This window comes from Borostomias antarcticus (assembly GCF_949987555.1).
Source record: "Borostomias antarcticus genome assembly, chromosome: 5".
In the NCBI taxonomy this organism is placed as follows: domain Eukaryota; kingdom Metazoa; phylum Chordata; class Actinopteri; order Stomiiformes; family Stomiidae; genus Borostomias; species Borostomias antarcticus.
The window spans coordinates 33,775,054-33,792,938 of NC_140238.1; the positions used below are offsets into that span (position 1 = coordinate 33,775,054).

General features: G+C 49.5%; 1 protein-coding gene across 2 annotated transcripts in view; it reads left to right on the forward strand.

Annotated features, from left to right (window-relative positions):
* Nucleotides 1–15,405, forward strand: part of kank2 (KN motif and ankyrin repeat domains 2) — a 24,234-nt gene extending 8,829 nt beyond the window's left edge. The window contains exons 1-12 of one of the 2 annotated variants that reach the window (XM_084437773.1): nt 157–271; nt 5,349–5,434; nt 5,638–7,038; nt 7,915–8,112; nt 8,451–8,562; nt 8,636–9,280; nt 9,382–9,469; nt 10,105–10,324; nt 10,602–10,744; nt 11,821–12,021; nt 12,583–12,681; nt 13,690–15,405. In XM_084437773.1, coding sequence (XP_084293899.1) covers nt 5,398–5,434; nt 5,638–7,038; nt 7,915–8,112; nt 8,451–8,562; nt 8,636–9,280; nt 9,382–9,469; nt 10,105–10,324; nt 10,602–10,744; nt 11,821–12,021; nt 12,583–12,681; nt 13,690–13,746 — 3,201 coding nt within the window. In that variant the 5' untranslated portion in view covers nt 157–271; nt 5,349–5,397 and the 3' untranslated portion in view covers nt 13,747–15,405. Of the gene's footprint in view, nt 1–156; nt 272–5,348; nt 5,435–5,637; nt 7,039–7,914; nt 8,113–8,450; nt 8,563–8,635; nt 9,281–9,381; nt 9,470–10,104; nt 10,325–10,601; nt 10,745–11,820; nt 12,022–12,582; nt 12,682–13,689 lie in introns of those variants that run through there. The other variant, XM_084437772.1, reaches the window with a different exon arrangement.
* Nucleotides 15,406–17,885: the final 2,480 nt, after the last annotated feature.

Sequence of the window (17,885 nt, forward strand, 5' to 3'; positions counted from 1 at the left end):
TCTCATGTTGTGAAAACGTGTCTCTTGATTTGGTTCATAATGCAACTTGTTTTTTGAATCTTACAGTAACCAGTTCCTAGAAACCTTCCTGAGAACGGGCCAGACATTCCTGGGAGCCGGGGGACTTCCCCTTCCTTTATCCACATTCCTTAATGAGGGTCCTGGAGCGGACGGGGTTTGGCTGGTTTGGCTGCGTCTGACTCTGCACCCCCTCGTCCCGCGCTTGGAGGCGCTCGTCCGTGTCTCTCTTCATCTGCCGCACATGCAAACAGTGTGTGGTGATTATCTAAACTGATTCTATTATCAAAACAAGGACATATTTGTCCAGATCTGCTCTTATTTTCCGTGCTGTGCTTAAGTGCAGTGTGAGGAGAGAGAGGGAGAGAGAGGGAGAGAGGGAGGAGAAAGAGAGGGAGAGAGAAAGAGAGAGAGAGGGAGAGAGAGGGAGAGAGAGGGAGAGAGAGGGAGAGAGAGAAGGAGAGAGATAAGGAGAGAGGGAAGAGAGAGAAGGAGAGAGAGGGAGAGAGAAGGAGAGAGAGGGAGAGAGAGAGGAGGGAGGAGAGAGAAGGAGAGAGAGGGAGAGAGAAGGAGAGAGACCCCAGAGAGAGAAGGAGAGAGACCCCAGAGAGAGAAGGAGACAGAAGGAGAGACCCCAGAGAGAGAGGAGAGAGAAGGAGAGAGAGGAAGAGAGAGAGGGAGAGAGAGAGAAGGAGAGAGAAGGAGACAGAAGGAGAGAGAGGAGAGAGAAGAAGACAGAAGGAGAGACCCAAGAGAGAGAGCAGAGCATCCCTGTATCCCTCAGAGCTGAGCAGCCGGTACGAGGTGGAAAACAAACTCTCTTTTCCTAATTCACTAACCATCCCACCCGCTCTGCAGAACAGACAGGGAACAGTGGAAAAACACAGAACCATTTCCTCTGGGCAGCGGGAACAGAGAAGGTTCTAGCTGGGTTCTAATCACACCTAATCCCTTGTCATGGCAATAAGAATGAGGTGATACTACAGGGAAAAAAGACCGTGTGTTCAAGACACGTGAAGGACTCTCTCTCTCTCTCTCTCTCTCTCTCTCTCTGTCGTGGTCTCTCTCTCTCTGTCGTGGTGGACACGTGAAGGACTGGCCCTGAGACTTGAAACCACCCACGTTACCCTCCGGTCAAGATGGTCTCATCCGGTCAAGGTGGTCTCACTCGTCTGTCACACCGAGGATCACAGATCGAGCGCTGTAGGAGCTGTAGGTTTGGAGCTGTAGGAGCTGTTTTGATCTGTTTTTGCAGGCGAGTCGTGTGCAGTCTTTGTTGAGGAACTGTGTAATACACACACACACACACACACACACACACCACACACACTGACTTTGTAATGGCGCACTAGCACACGTCAAGGAGCCAGCAGCAGTGTGGGGATGCAGCCGTTCAGAGTAATGAAGGAGCCAGCATGCAGGCGCGCTCTTCTCTGACAGCCTAGAGGAGATTTCAGAGACTTTTAATTTGTGCCAGAAGACCCCCCCCCCCCCCCCCCCACCCTTTGATTCCTAATCTTAATGGTTGAAAGGGTGGGGGTCCCTGGGTGGGGGTCCCTGGAGGCGGCCATGTTCACTTGTTCACTTCCGCTGTTCAGGAATGTTGTGGGGAGGGAGGGGGGGAGGGGGGGCATCAGTCTGGGGGCAAGAAGGCATTCCTCCTGGCAGGGGGGAGGGCGGAGCTGGAGTCAGGCAGGGGGAGGGGGGGGCGGAGCTCTGGAGAGTGGTGGTGTTGGGCTGGGGGGGGGGGGGGGGCGGAGCTCTGGAGGATGGGGGTGTGGTGTGGGGGGGGGCGGAGCTCTGGAGGATGGGGGTGTGGTATTGCGGGGGGGGGGGGGGGGGAGCTGTGGAGGATGGGGGGGGGGTATTGGGGGGGGGGGGGGAGCTCTGGAGGATGGGGGTGTGGTATTGCGGGGGGGGGGGGGGGGGGGGAAGCTGTGGAGGATGGGGGGGGGGGGTATTGGGGGGGGGGGGGAGAGCTCTGGAGGATGGGGGTGTGGTGTTGGGGGGGCGGAGCTCTGGAGGATGGGGGGTGTGGTGTTTGGGGGCGTCCGAGGGCCACGGCGCTCTGCTCACTGTCATCTCAAATGGAACTCTGTTTATGAGAGGAGGAGGAGGAGGAGGAGGAGAGGAGGAGGAGGAGAGGAGGAGGAGGAGGAGGAGGAGGAGGGCCCAGGCAGATGGGAGCGAGCGCAAGCAGACACACACACACCACACACACCACACACACACACATCACACATACATCATACACACCCAGGGAGGGACGGTTACAGGGGCAGATGTGGAGGAGGGGAGGAATGACCACACCAGGTCAGGGGTTAGAGAGAGAGAGAGAGAGAGAGAGAGGCAGAAGAGAGAGAGAGAGAGAGAGAGAGAGAGAGAGAGAGAGAGAGGGGACGAGCCTGGAGAGGACATGCTTGCTCAGGACGGGGACGTCTGTCACGTTGTGTGGCTGAACTACACATTCTAATTATATCTCATCACTCACACACACACACACACACACACACACACACACACACACACACACACACAGACAGACAGACACACACACACACACACACACACCCCCTGTCAACCCTACCCTCCACCCTGCTGCACTCTCTCTCACACACACACACACACTCACACACACACACACACACACACCCTCCACCCTGCTGTACTCTCTCTCTCTCTCTCACACACACACACACACACACACACACACACACACACAGCCTCCACCCTGCTGTACTCTCTCTCTCTCTCTCTCACACACACACACACACACGCGCACACACACACGCACACACACACACGCACACACATACTGTGTCCATACACAGACACACAGACACAATACACACACTCTCTCTTCTCTCACGCACACCCTTGTATGTGCGCTTCAAGACAACGTCCTGATCATCTGACTCACATTCCAAACCTCAGACGCACAAAGAGTTTAGAACTGGTTCAGATGGACGTCTCATCAGCCCAGCTAGATGTTGACGAAAGTGAAAAAGAATCTGTTCATCCGCCAAAAGACCAAACTCTCAATATCCAAAATAAACAGCAGATGTCACCTTGGTGCGTGATATAACCAGGCTAAGAGCCCTGTTTCACACTGTTAACATGATATAACCAGGCTAACATTATATAACCAGGCTAAGATCCATGATTCACACTGTTAACATGATACAACCAGACTAAGAGCCCTGTTTCACCCTGTTTACATGATATAACCAGACTAACATGATATAACCAGACTAAGACATGATATAACCAGGCTAAGACATGATATAACCAGGCTAAGACATGATATAACCAGGCTAAGACATGATATAACCAGGCTAAGACATGATATAACCAGGCTAAGATCCCTGTTTCACACTGTTAACATGATATAACCAGACTAAGAGCCCTGTTTCACACTGTTAACATGATATAACCAGGCTAAGAGCCCTGTTTCACACTGTTAAGATGATATAACCAGGCTAACATGATATAACCAGACTAAGAGCCCTGATTCACACTGTTAACATGATATAACCAGGCTAACATGATATAACCAGGCTAAGAGCCCTGATTCACACTGTTAACATGATATAACCAGGCTAAGACATGATATAACCAGGCTAAGAGCCCTGTTTCACACTGTTAAGATGATATAACCAGGCTAACATGATATAACCAGGCTAAGACATGATATAACCAGGCTAACATGATATAACCAGGCTAAGAGCCCGGATTCACACTGTTAACACAAGGGAATAATAATGTGACATCACCCTGCTCACGCTACACCCAGAACAACCCCCCACCCACGCTACACCCCACCACCAGGCTACACCCAGAACATCACCCTGTGTGTGTGTGTGTGTGCGTGCGTGCGTGTGTGTGTATAGATGGACTGTTTGTGTGTGTGTATATATATGTGTGCGTGCGTGCGTGCTTGTTGATGCGTGGACATGTCCCTGAGATAAGGAGCGTTTGGTCCAGGGTCTTTCTACAGCCCAACGGACCAGTTCCAAAATACCCAGTGAGTTCAGTCAATGTTTCCAAGTGTCCTACTTTCCCCCGACGGGCAGAGCACACTGTAAACAGGCTCCGACAAGGGTCACGAGATCAGAGGGAGAGAGATACCGTGTGTGAGAGCAGCAGAGTTGAGAGAGAGAGAGGGGCGAGGAGAGAGAGAGAGAGAGAGGGGCGAGGAGAGAGAGAAAATTGAATGAGGCAGAGAGACTGGAATCATGCAGATGGAATAGAAAACCAGGCATGGAGTCAAATAAAGCAGCCGGCCCTGAGAACAAAGTGAAGTCGGGTCCAAATTCTGATCTGGGATTTCCAGTATCTTTTCTAATGCCAGAGGTGGCGTAAACGATCCATCCCCAGTTCCCACAAACCAACGACCTAGAAAGTTAATCTTTAGCCACACAGCCTGAGAGGCAGGTCCTTGTGGGCAGTGTGTCGTCACCGCTGGCACTGGTCACCCTCTGTGAGGCAAGCGGACATGTCTGAAAAATGACTCTGCCATCTTTAATAACGACCCAGAACGGCCGATGGAAAGTCTAGCAACTCTGAAGGAAGCAGTGAATAATGGATCTGCGTTTGCTGCTCACATCCAACTGGGCGTTTGCTCATTAGATGAATGTACTTTTCCGGTAATGAATGTTGGGATTGAGAGGAGGGGGCAGACAGTGGTCAGATGAGATCTCCTGATCGTCAGCTGACAAGGAGAAAGGGCGAACGAGGGGAAACAAAGTGGAGGGAGGAGAGAGAGAGAGAGAGAGAGAGAGAGAGGGGGAGGGAAGAGAGAGAGAGAGACCATGAGGTAAAGATGTGGAAAAAGTCTGGTGGAGAGAGTGAGAGTCTCTAGCTCCTAAATCGAGAAGCTCTTTTAGCGGAGCAAGAAGTGATTCCTAATAAGGCAGAACTTCTCCTGCGTCTCCTCTGGACCCGACTGCCAGGAAACGCTGCTGCCGCTCTATTATGAACAGAAACAAACACTCAATGAATTGTTGAAAGAAGAAAGAGAGAGAGAAAGAGAGAGAGAGAGAGAGAGAGAGAGAGAGAGAAAGAGAGAGAGAGAGAGAGAGAGAGAGAGACACACACACACGCACACGTAACAGAAACAGAAAAGTGAGGAAGAGAGAAAGAACGAAAGGTATTGTGTCTCGTAACACCCCCTCACAGACCGTACCGGTGAACTCTGACCTCAGGATCCTGCTCATGTCTGTAGCGTCGGTACTCAGAGCTTTACGGCTTCAGGAACCGTTCCAGGAGGATGGTTTTTAGTTTTGTGTTCCCCCTGTGACGTGTGCGTGCCTCTCTCTTTCTCTCTCCAGGTGAGGAATTGTGGGTAAGCGCGGGACAGGCAGCCACAGGTGAATCATCATGGCTCAGGTGCTGCATATGGACCCCGGCTTCCCAGGTACCCCGTGACATTTATCTGCACATTCCTAACGAGGCTGTAACGAGGGGGGGGCGAGGGGGGGGCGCCACTAATTCCTCACGTCCCTCTAGAGCACAAACGTAAACACAGAGTTTCCAGGAGATGAAGCTATTTTCTGAAGTCTGAGTCTGAGATTAGACGCAGATTTCCGCCTATTTAAAGTTGATTTCCTCCCCCCTCAGGGAAGCTGAGCTCGCCGGCGCCGCCCTCGCTGCACGGGAAGGAACAGGATGCCCCCTACTCGGTGGAGACCCCCTACGGCTACCACCTCGACCTGGACTTCCTCAAATATGTCAACGACATCGAGAAGGGCAACACCATCAAGCGGGTGCCCATACACCGGCGTCCGCGCTACGGCTCTCTGCCCCGCGGCTACGGCTACACGGGCTCCTGGTGGACGTCCACCGAGTCGCTGTGCTCCAACGCCAGCGTGGACAGCCGCCACTCGTCCTTCTCGTACTGCGCCCCGGGGTACCACCACGCCCCCCTGAGGACCAGCTTCAGCACGGCGCGCGTGGAGAAGACGCTGCTGGACGCCCGCAGGAAGCTGGAGGAAGAGAAGGAGGGCCGGAGGTTCTCTAACCTGGGCAGCATGCACAGCAGCGTGGCCGGATCCACCTCCTCGCTCAGCAGCGCGCACGGGTTCGGCCGGGCCTCGGGAGGGGGCTCCTTCACGCCCATGAGCTCCGGCCTGTCCACGCCGGTGTCCCCGACCCCCGCCCACCTGCAGCACGTGCGCGAGCAGATGGCGGTGGCCCTGAGGAAGATCCGCGAGCTGGAGGACCAGGTGAAGACCATCCCCGTGCTGCAGGTCAAGATCTCCGTCCTCCAGGAGGAGAAGCGCCAGCTCAGCGTCCAGCTGAAGAGCCAGAAGTTCCTGGGTCACACGCTGGGCTTCGGGCGGGGCCGGCCCAGGGGGGAGCTCTACATCGATATCCCCGAGGAGGAGGCGGGGGCGGGGGCGGGGGCGGGGGGAGGAGCTACCTCCGGGTCCCCCGCCGGGCTGGACGGCGCCAGGCAGGACTCGGGCTGCGAGATCGAGGACACGGTCATGGTGGGCGGGGCCAGGCCGGGCGGGGGGAGGGAGGTGCGCTCCGTCGGGGTGGGGCCGGAGGAGGGGAGCGGGCGGAGTCAGGTGGGGGTGGGGGTGGGGGTCCGGGAGCAGGACCTGGGGCTGCTGCCCGAGGCGCAGGCCCTGAAGAGCCAGGTGGGTCGGCTGGAGGGGGAGCTGAAGAGGACCCTGGACCAGCTGCAGGCCGCGCAGCTGCAGGCGGAGACGTCCCAGAGGGAGAGGCAGGCGCTGGTCCAGGGGCCCCGGGCCGACCACGCGGTCAGGGCCACCAGTCTGGGCTGGCAGGAGCACCAGGGCCACGGACTCCAGACCGTGGTCAGCTTTACCCAGCAGTCCCAGCGCCGGGAGCAGAGGACTGTGGGCATCCAGGTGTACACGCTGGAGCAGCCCACTGTGGTGGGGGTGGGGACTTTGCTCCGGGCGGAGGGGTGCAGCTCCCCCGCCCTGCCGCAAGTTGGTACGGTCCAGGAGGGAGAGCACAGAGGATTTACAGAGACCCTGGGCTCAGAAGGTAGATATAATCCAGGAGTTAAAGGTGCTCTGTTCGATTTACTGCACTTTTTGTTTAAAAAAAATCCAATATATGCAATAAATAGGTCCAGGGGAGTCATAACTATCTGTACAGAAGATATATCCAACGGTGTCGTGCCTGTGGAGCAAATGCAGAATGTATTTGTATTATGAGCGAAGCCGGCCCGGCGCTGAGCCCCGCCCCCTGAACGGCACCCTATGGAGTGAAAACGCCCACTTGTTTACATCTGATACACTGCACCACTGCCCCATCTAGTGGCCGAAAAAAGAAAAGAGAAATCGAACTGAGCACCTTTAATGAAATAGTATCTATAATCCATGAGTTAATGAATAATATCTATAATCCAGGAGTTAATGAATAATATCTATAATCCATGAGTTCTTATACGAGTTCACGATAAACTGACTGACTATTTTTTGGGTTTCTAAACGGTTGGAGATCTCATGTTTTTGGGGTTTCTAAGCGGTTGGATAGCTCATGTTTTTGGGGTTTCTAAGCGGTTGGATAGCTCATGTTTTTGGGCTTTCTAAGCGGTTGGATAGCTCATGTTTTTGGGGTTTCTAAACGGTTGGATAGCTCATGTTTTTTGGTGTTTCTAAGCGGTTGGATAGCTCATGTTTTTTGGGTTTCTAAGCGGTTGGATAGCTCATGTTTTTGGGGTTTCTAAACGGTTGGATAGCTCATGTTTTTTGGGGTTTCTAAACGGTTGGATAGCTCATGTTTTTTGGGTTTCTAAGCGGTTGGATAGCTCATGTTTTAAGTGTTTCTAAGCGGTTGGATAGCTCATGTTTTTGGGTTTCTAAACGGTTGAATAGCTCACGGTCTTGTTCTCCTCTCTCTACTTCCTCCTCCCAGAGCCGGCGGTGGAGTTGCCCATCGCCGTCAGCTCCATGCAGGTGCGGGAGGTCCTGAGGAGCGAGCTGTCCACCTCCGTGCCCGTGCCCAACCCCGCCATCGCCATGGAAACCGTCGACCACCGAACGGCGTCGCCTTGCTCGAAGAAGGACGCCGCCAAAGAGCCGGCGCCGCCCCAGAAGGACCCGGCGAAGTCAGGTGACCTGGAGCTTTAATCCCAGCCTATACGGACGTGTGTGTACAGTGTACTATAGGTACAGTAAGGGTGGGGCGGCTGTGGCTCACTGGTAGAGCGGGTCGTCCAATGATCGTAGGGTCGGCGGTTCGAATCCCGCCTCCTCCTGTCCACATGTCAAAGTGTCCTTGGGCAAAGACACCTAACCCCAAATTGCTCCCAATGAGCAGGTTAGCACCTTGCATGGCAGCTGCCGTGAATGAGAGGCCATTGTAAAGCATTTTGTATGTGCATGTGCATGTTGACACATAAGTGGAGTCCATTAACCGTTCATCATGTCCCTGGTTCTGACGGGTTCCAGACTCAGACTCCCCCCAGGCTGCTCTGAGGTCCATCATGAAGCGGAAGGCCGAAGGGGAACCGGGTTCCCCGTCCACCAAGAAGAACCTGCAGTTCATCGGGGTCAACGGAGGGTGAGTGTGGACTCTCTGACGCGTCGCTGGTTTGGGCGTTCGGGCGAGTGACAGACTTCTCTCGTCCAATCAGGTATGAGTCCACGTCGTCAGAGGACAGCAGCAGCGAGAGCTCGGAGGACGAGAGCGACGCCAGTGAGTACCACGAGGCCAAGGAGAAGCTGCCAGAGGCCGCCGCTCCGGCCCCCGCCCCGGCCTCAGAGACAGACCCCCCCCCTCAGCAGAGCGCTGTCCCCCCGCCAGCCTCTCCGCCCGCCACCGAGCCGACCGCCGGCCCGTCCGAAGACGCAGAACCGCAGTGTGAAACCGCCCAATCACCAGCCACCACGGACCCGGCCGCGCAGCAGTGGGCCTCCCAGACGCCGGTCTCTGACCCTCCCCTCACTACGCCAGCCAATGACTGTGTCCCTCCGGAGTGCGTCGACCAATCATCCGTCACAAGCACAGTCCCCCAGGAGGAACCCGGAACCACAAGCACTGAACACGCCCCCGAACCAACCAGCGCCCAATCACCGACTACCTGCCTCACACCTCAGAACGCCACCCAATCAGAAACCACTGAAGTCACCCATCGGCAAGATGCCGTCCAATCACATACAGCTGATCTTGCACCTCCGACCGACCAATCAGCAGCCTCCGAACAAAGCTCCCAGCAAAGTACAATCCAATCATCGACCTCAGAACCAGCACCTGAAAACAAGCCAAATCAAGACAGCAGGTTAATATAAATAAACCACAGCAGATAAATGATCTCATAATGAATCAGTAGGTCCTGTTTGTACCTGGATCATCGGTGACATCTTGCTTTGTCTCCCATAGACCGGAGCTGAGTGAGAACCTGATGGCAGCTCTCCATGCCCTTCAGAAAGCCTTGGGTGAACCCAACGCCTTCAGCCAGCAGGGGGCGGTATACACCTCTCTTCAACTCCTCACTAGTCCAGATTGTACTAAGCTACATTACATTTACATCACATTATAGTCATTCAGCAGACGCTGAAGTGATTTAGAATCAGCCGACGGTGTAGTTAAACCAGCAGGTGGAGCAGTTAGAATGTCTCATGTGTCCTAGTGGGTGTTTGAATGTCTCATGTGTCCTAGTGGGTGTTTGCATGTCTCATGTGTCCTAGTGGGTGTTTGCATGTCTCATGTGTCCTAGTGGGTGTTTGCATGTCTCATGTGTCCTAGTGGGTGTTTGAATGTCTCATGTGTCCTAGTGGGTGTTTGAATGTCTCATGTGTCCTAGTGGGTGTTTGAATGTCTCATGTGTTGTCCTAGTGGGTGTTTGAATGTCTCATGTGTCCTAGTGGGTGTTTGAATGTCTCATGTGTTGTCCTAGTGGGTGTGTGAATGTCTCATGTGTCCTAGTGGGTGTTAGAATGTCTCATGTGTTGTCCTAGTGGGTGTGTGAATGTCTCATGTGTCCTAGTGGGTGTTTGAATGTCTCATGTGTTGTCCTAGTGGGTGTTTGAATGTCTCATGTGTTGTCCTAGTGGGTGTGTGTAGCGCCCACGTCTGAGGCGGTCTTGTGTGTCCCATGTCCAGAGGACGGCCTACACCACGGTGCTGCAGGAGTGGCTGCGCGTGTCCTGTCACAAGGCGGCGGACACCGCTGTGGTCAGGGCCCACATGGACGCGTTCAGCTCCATCTCGCCGCAGCTGCTGGAGTTCGTGGTCAACATGGCCGACGGCAACGGCAACACCGCGCTGCACTACACCGTCTCGCACTCCAACTTCCCCGTGGTCAAGATGCTGCTGGACACCGGTGAGCCTGGAGTGTGTGTGTGTGTGGGTGTGTCTGTGTGTGTGTGTGTGTGTGTGTGTTCCTGCATTTAAATATTGTTTTTATTTTAACATCCTATGGCTCTCAGTGATTGATTGATTGATTGATTGATTGATTGATTATACTTTGTGTGATTGTGTTCTATCACTGACTATAGATATATGTTTTTCTATCATCTGAATTGAGCAGTCCATTACTTTCCTAGTTCCTCTTACATGGAGTGACCTGTAGTAACTGTTTGGCCCACATTCCTGAGCAGGCCTGTGCAACGCTGACAAGCAGAACAAGGCGGGCTACACCGCCATCATGCTGACCGCCCTGGCGGCCTTCCACTCCGACAGCGACCTCCACACCGTCCTGCAGCTGCTGCGCACGGGGGACGTCAACGCCAAGGCCAGCCAGGTACGCCCCCTGCTGGCCAACGGGAAAAACAACCACACATCCCAAACCTCTGACTAGCTCGGCCAATAACACAAACCCCGACTACATGGACGAGCAAAGCTTTTTAGTTGGTTTAGTCATTATAAAAGCTCCTTCGCATGGCTGTTAGTCCATCAGGAGGAATTATATAGCCTAGTCTCTGATAATAGTGTGTAGGATTTGAAGTTATGGAGGTTGGATGTGGAGCCGCCCTACTGGGTGGAGTTTGTTGGTTTGAATAATCCTCACAGATCAAATCAAATCAGACTTTATTTATATGCGATACGCTTCACATCCAGATAGTATGTGGGACACATATTAGTCCTACCACTGGTTTTCCAGATGGGGGTGAGAGAGTATCCCACACTCCAAATGATTTTTGGTAAAACCGTAATCAGACAAGCTAGAGAACTCACTTCTGACCCCTCACATGTCCTGCATGCAGAATATGAACTCCTCCCATCTGGCCGACGTTAGAGTTCCAGTTAAAAACAAGAGACGATCCCTCAACAGATACAAAAATTCCATTCCTTCATTCTACTATCAGTTAGTCTCCTAAACTCAGACCAGAAGCAGTGTTGATTGTATTATGTATGAATGTATGAATGCACTTTAAACTTTATGTTTGCACGTTTTCACATGTCTATGCGCTAATGTTTTGTTTTGTCCTTATGGAACCTTTGCACTGTATGTAGCAGCCTGTATGTCCAAGACAAGTTTCCCTCGGGACAAATGAATGAATGTTGAATGTTGAAAGTGGAGCAGAGACGGTGTGGTTGTGTTCAGTTGGTAGAGCGGGTCGTTCAATGATTGAAGGGTCAGTGGTTCGAATCCCAGCTCCGACTGTCCACATGTCGAAGTGTCCTTGAGCAAGACACCTAACCCCAAATTGCTCCCAATGAGCAGGTTAGCACCTTACATGGCAGCTACCGCCATTGGTGTGTGAGTGTGTGTGTGAATGGGTGAATGAGAGGCCATTGTAAAGCGCTTTGAGTGGCGCTAAGGTGGAAGAGCGCTATCTAAGTCCGGTCCGTTTACCATGTGACCATGTGTTCCAGGCGGGTCAGACGGCGCTGATGCTGGCGGTGAGTCACGGCCGGGGGGACATGGTCCGGGCGCTGCTCGCCTGCGGGTCGCAGGTCAACGTGCGTGACGACGACGGCTCCACGGCGCTGATGTGCGCCTGCGAACACGGACACGTGGACATCGTGCGCCAGCTGCTGTCTGTTCCGGGCTGCGACGCCACGCTGACGGACAACGTGAGAGACCTGTACTCAGTGATCTGGTCCTGTTGTGTTGATTTGTGCTGTTGTGATGTTCTTGTTTATATTGTGTGATGTGGTTCTTTTGTGTGAAACCAAAAAATGGATCTCTCTCTCTCTGGATCTATCTCTGGATCTATCTCTCGTTCTATATCTCTATATTATCTCTCTCTGTGGATCTATCTCTATATTATCTCTCTGTGGATCTGTCTCTCTATATTATCTCTCTCTGGATCATCTCTCTATATTATCTCTCTCTGGATCATCTCTCTATATTATCTCTCTCTGGATCATCTCTCTATATTATCTCTCTCTGGATCTATCTCTCTATATTATCTCTCTCTGGATCATCTCTCTATATTATCTCTCTCTGGATCATCTCTCTATATTATCTCTCTCTGTGGTTCTATATCTCTTTATTATCTCTATGTGGTTCTATCTCTCTATATTATCTCTCTCTCTCTCTGTCTCTCTATATTATCTCTCTCTCTCTCTCTCTCTCTCTATATATTATCTCTCTGTCTCTCTATATTATCTCTCTGTCTCTCTCTCTCTCAGGACGGCAGCACAGCCCTGTCCATCGCCCTGGAGGCCAGTCAGAACGACATCGCCGTGCTCCTCTACGCTCACCTCAACTTCGCCAAACCTCCTTCCCCCGTAAGCTCTTAAACACACACAAACACACACAAACCTCCTTCCCCCGTAAGCTCTCTCAAACACACACAAACCTCCTTCCCCTGTAAGCGCTCAAACACACACAAACACACACAAACCTCCTTCCCCTGTAAGCGCTCAAACACACACAAACACACACAAACCTCCTTCCCCTGTAAGCGCTCAAACACACACAAACACACACAAACCTCCTTCCCCCGTAAGCGCTCTCAAACACACCACCTCACATCCCCGATGAACAGTCTGATTTATATCAAACCTCTTTCCCCGTAAGCTCTCAAACACAGACAAACCTCCTTCCCCTGTAAGCGCTCAAACACACAAACCTCCCTCCCCTGTAAGAGCGCTCAAACACACACAAACCTCCTTCCCCTGTAAGCGCTCAAACACACAAACCTCCCTCCCCTGTAAGAGCTCTCAAACACACACAAACACACACAAACCTCCTTCCCCCGTAAGAGCTCTCTGAAACACACACAACCTCACATCCCCTGTAAGCGCTCAAACACACACAACCTCACATCCCCCGTAAGCGCTCAAACACACAAACCTCCTTCCCCCGTAAGCGCTCAAACACACACAAACCTCCCTCCCCTGTAAAGAGTCTGATTTATATCAAACCTCCTTCCCCCGTAAGCTCTCAAACACACAAACCTCCTTCCCCCGTAAGCTCTCAAACACACAAACCTCCTTCCCCCGTAAGCTCTCTCAAACACACACAAACCTCCTTCCCCTGTAAAGAGTCTGATTTATATCAAACCTCCTTCCCCCGTAAGCGCTCAAACACAACCTCACATCCCCCATGAAGAGTCTGATTTATATCAAATACTAGTTCATGTAATACCCTCCTACTCTTTCTCTCTCTCTATATTGTTATATTATGTTTCTTTACCTTTTCTAGCTCTCTCTCTTTCTCTGATCACACATATAGAAACACACACACACACACACATTTGGTTTATTTGTGTGTATTTTCCAACTTTTCTCCAGGTTTTACCCAAGTCTCCTCTTCTGGGCTCGTCTCCCCCTGCTGGTGAAACCAAGTAACTGCACTGCAAATCCCCTCCACGTGTCCAAGCAGCTCCTCAGCCCCGTCTCCCACAACTGTTCATATTTGTGTGTATTTTTGTACGTTCACATGTATGTTGTGTGTGTTTGTATGTGTGTGTTTCATCTTTCTTTCTCCTTCTATGTACGGTATAGTACACACTTGGCATGAGCGCTAGCACTTCACAAAACCCATGCATTCTTTCCATGTAACGCATCTTTCTAACAGAGAGGTCTCTCTCTGTGTTATTATGCTGGTCACAGTGTTGTTTGAAATCCATCACAACTTCTACTCACCTGACAGAGGACAGATCTGAAAGCAATAATCTCACTTCAACTCATTCTGTCTTCCATCTACAGGCACCACGCGCTCAGTCACTAGACCAGTATTACACCAGCGTGGAACATGTTTGATTTCATATACATCTGTTACTTATTCAAAGCAACATATTTCATCTTTTACATCATCATTTACATCATTGAAAATCATTTAAATCATTGAAAACCTATCAGTTGCAGTGAGTCAGTAGAGGGATTTGTACGTCATCACAATCATTCATGGAATACTGAAGCCAAGACGTCATTTAAAATCTGAGAATTTAGACAAGTCTCCTTTATCTGTTGCCTCAGTCAACACATCGGTGCTGAAAATATCCCTAAACAGGAGACCTGTTGAACAACAATATATCCAGATTTATACACAGGGTTTATTTACTTATTTTTGATAGTGTACTCTCTTCGATATGAATTTCAATATTTACGTTTATAATAGCAGGTACAGCGCCAGTACTGGTAGCACACAGACGAAGAGGACCGACAACGCTGCTCGTTAAGAAGCCAGGTGTCTGTAATTAAAACACCCTCGTTAACAAAGCAATCTAATGAGGGGGAAATTAAACCTGATTTGATGGATGTTGACTGTCAACATGTCAAGATTTCCAAAGATGGAACAACACAACTAAATCCACTCCTTTGTTACACTGTCTAGAGGTGTGAGGATCCTAAGTATTGACCTGTAAATGTCTCAACAACATTATTACTGGAAATCAAAACGGTTTCATGATAAGTCTAAGGCATGATAAGGTTTGCTGATCCCTGACAAAGTCATGATCCAATGAAGGTACTGCAGTTGTGTACTGTATGTTGAATGAGGGTATTGTGAATGGTTTTAACATCCTGGACATTTGAGTTGGATGTGTTTGGTGGGAAGCATGGTGGAAATGATTGATCACCCGCTCTGAGGTTGTCTGGTAAGTAGAAGGTGTCTGAGAGGATTTCCAGTGTAAGATAAGTGTACCAAAATAAGAATAATATATGTAATTATTCCAAAGTATAGGCTAACTGAATATGAACATGCAATTTTTGAAACCATACTACAAACATGGTCAATTCTTATAATTTTTTAGCTATTGCTTTTTCCACATACATATCCACAGATTTTCTGAGCAGTTGGACTTTTATAAACTTTTATATTTGTTTATTTAACTCTCCCTTTTATACATTACAATTTTGTATTATCTGTTCAGCTACAGTAAGATTAGGCTACTTACTCGCACATGTTGTACTTTTAACTTCGCTTCATGTAATTTGCTCAGTTTGTATTTTGCCATTTGGTGTTTGGGTTTTTGGAAGAAAATAAATAAACATGAACTATAATCATCTCTGTGTGCAGAGTCAGACTAATGGATGCTGTGTTGGTTCTGTGTGCAGTCAGACTAATGGATGATGTGTTGGTTCTGTGTGCAGAGTCAGACTAATGGATGATGTGTTGGTTCTGTGTGCAGAGTCAGACTAATGGATGATGTGTTGGTTCTGTGTGCAGTCAGACTAATGGATGATGTGTTGGTTCTGTGTGCAGAGTCAGTCAGACTAATGGATGATGTGTTGGTTCTGTGTGCAGTCAGACTAATGGATGATGTGTTGGTTCTGTGTGCAGAGTCAGTCAGACTAATGGATGATGTGTTGGTTCTGTATGCAGAGTCAGACTAATGGATGATGTGTTGGTTCTGTGTGCAGAGTCAGAGTCAGACTAATGGATGATGTGTTGGTTCTGTGTGCAGTCAGACTAATGGATGATGTGTTGGTTCTGTGTGCAGAGTCAGAGTCAGACTAATGGATGCTATGTTGGTTCTGTGAGCAGAGTCAGACTAATGGATGCTGTAAAACTGATTCCCATTCAATAGCTTGCCAGACTTGATTAGTCCAGGCGATATGTGAAAAAGCATGAGACTGGGTGCACACCTGTGTGTGTATATATATATATATATACAACAACTGACTCAACTACTTACAGTATATAGTTATATTTATACAGACGGGGTTGAGTCCCTAGGGTCAGTTGAGTCGTCCCTTTAGAGTAAATTGGCCCATGCAACATTCTGAGTCCCAAGTCAGACAGCGTTTGTGACCCAGGGATTATAAGACTCACCTCTAAGAGACCTTGGGCTCAATGTGACTCCGCTGCAATAAAGGTTTAATAAGGACAAATAGTACACAGCAGCTCGGGTTTATTACAAGTATTTATTGTCCAAGTACCTTTAAATGATAACAGCACGAGTCAGCACAAAGAAATGGGTCCAGGGCACTGACAGTCCTAACAGAGTCGCTGGTTGATGGCATTCAAAATTGTACATATTTACATACTGTAGAAAAGGCTTATTCATGGTGATATGACAAGGAACACGTAAACAAAAGATCCTTATCAGACACTAACCAAAAAGATAAAGCTAGTCGCTGGTAATAAAGAAATAATGTCAGAAATTGGAAAATCACATGGTAGACATCAGAGGATGGCGATAAAGGCACTCTGTGATGTTTATTATGTACATGTCATTGATCTTAAGAGGGGGAGGTTCACTTTGGGGGCGTTCACAGTAGAGAATTGTAGAGAGAGTGGATGCCCTCCATTTGAAAGAGATCGTGTGATATTCATTATCCTACAGAGAACAAGCTTTACATTGTAGTTATTTGACGAACCATGGTTGAGAATCAATATTGATGTACAGTAGGCTAAAGAGTCAATACCCCATTATTATAAAAACATAACAAAATACGGTTAATCAATTATTTAACCGGTGCAATAGAGGGTAATGCACTAGAAATGTTAACTTTATACAGACTTTTAAAAATATGCATCTAAATAAATACAAAAACAGCATCTCAGAAAGGAGATCTTCCTTACATAGGGTATATGCAACATAATACCCAACAATACAGCACTCTGATTAAAAGGTCCTTATAATGCCTACTAGTCCTCATCCTCCTAGCCACAAAGACAATGATTAGCGCTCGTCTCCATGCTGACTCCAGCACAGTCCTTAACATTCACAACATTCGGACCTTCTGTGCAAGAGCATCACCTTGACACAGGGATTTGGATTAGCAAGAGTTCAAATCACAACAGCCATAAATGAAGGAGGGTAAATAAAAGACAAAAGGATGACATGATACAACATTTAGTATTTACTTTAGTTTCTACTGTTCTCTTTGGTGTAATGTGACCTATCAAAACATAGATCATTTCATATTGACATTTATTTTTCTAAACAATTCCTAACTGCCAGGCACCAAATATAGCTAGGTTAAGCTCTGAAAGGCTACAAATCATAATTTAGTTGTGTTTGTGAAACGGTAAGTAGGTGCAAACCCGTGGTAGTGATACTGTCTCCAGTGGCATCAGTGACCCAGACATCCTCAGGTGTGTGAGCCTGCTTGTGTGTGAACGCACCAATCACACAATCAATATTCAGTCTAGTTTCACAGCCAGTGAAATAAATGGACATACTGACCCAGAAGATTAGCGTATGAAGCTCAGCCTTCACCCATAAGTGTTTACACTGAGAATGACATTCCTGATCAAATCAACTGTCTGTTTCTGTTGCAATATGTTTACATGAGTGTTGTTTTTGAGCGTAGTGACGGTGTGGGAAATGTCTACAGGTTTAAAAAACAAAAAAACAAGGGGAAATGTAGTAGACTAATTGTGGGAGGACAAAGGCGTTGTCACATATAAGGACATCCTCAAGGAATCCTGTTCATGACACCGGTGACAGAGCTGAATGACTGAAGCCACATGACGACACACGGGTGGGTTGAGTGTTCAGAGTAAAAGCACTTGGTTAAACACGGCCAACAATACT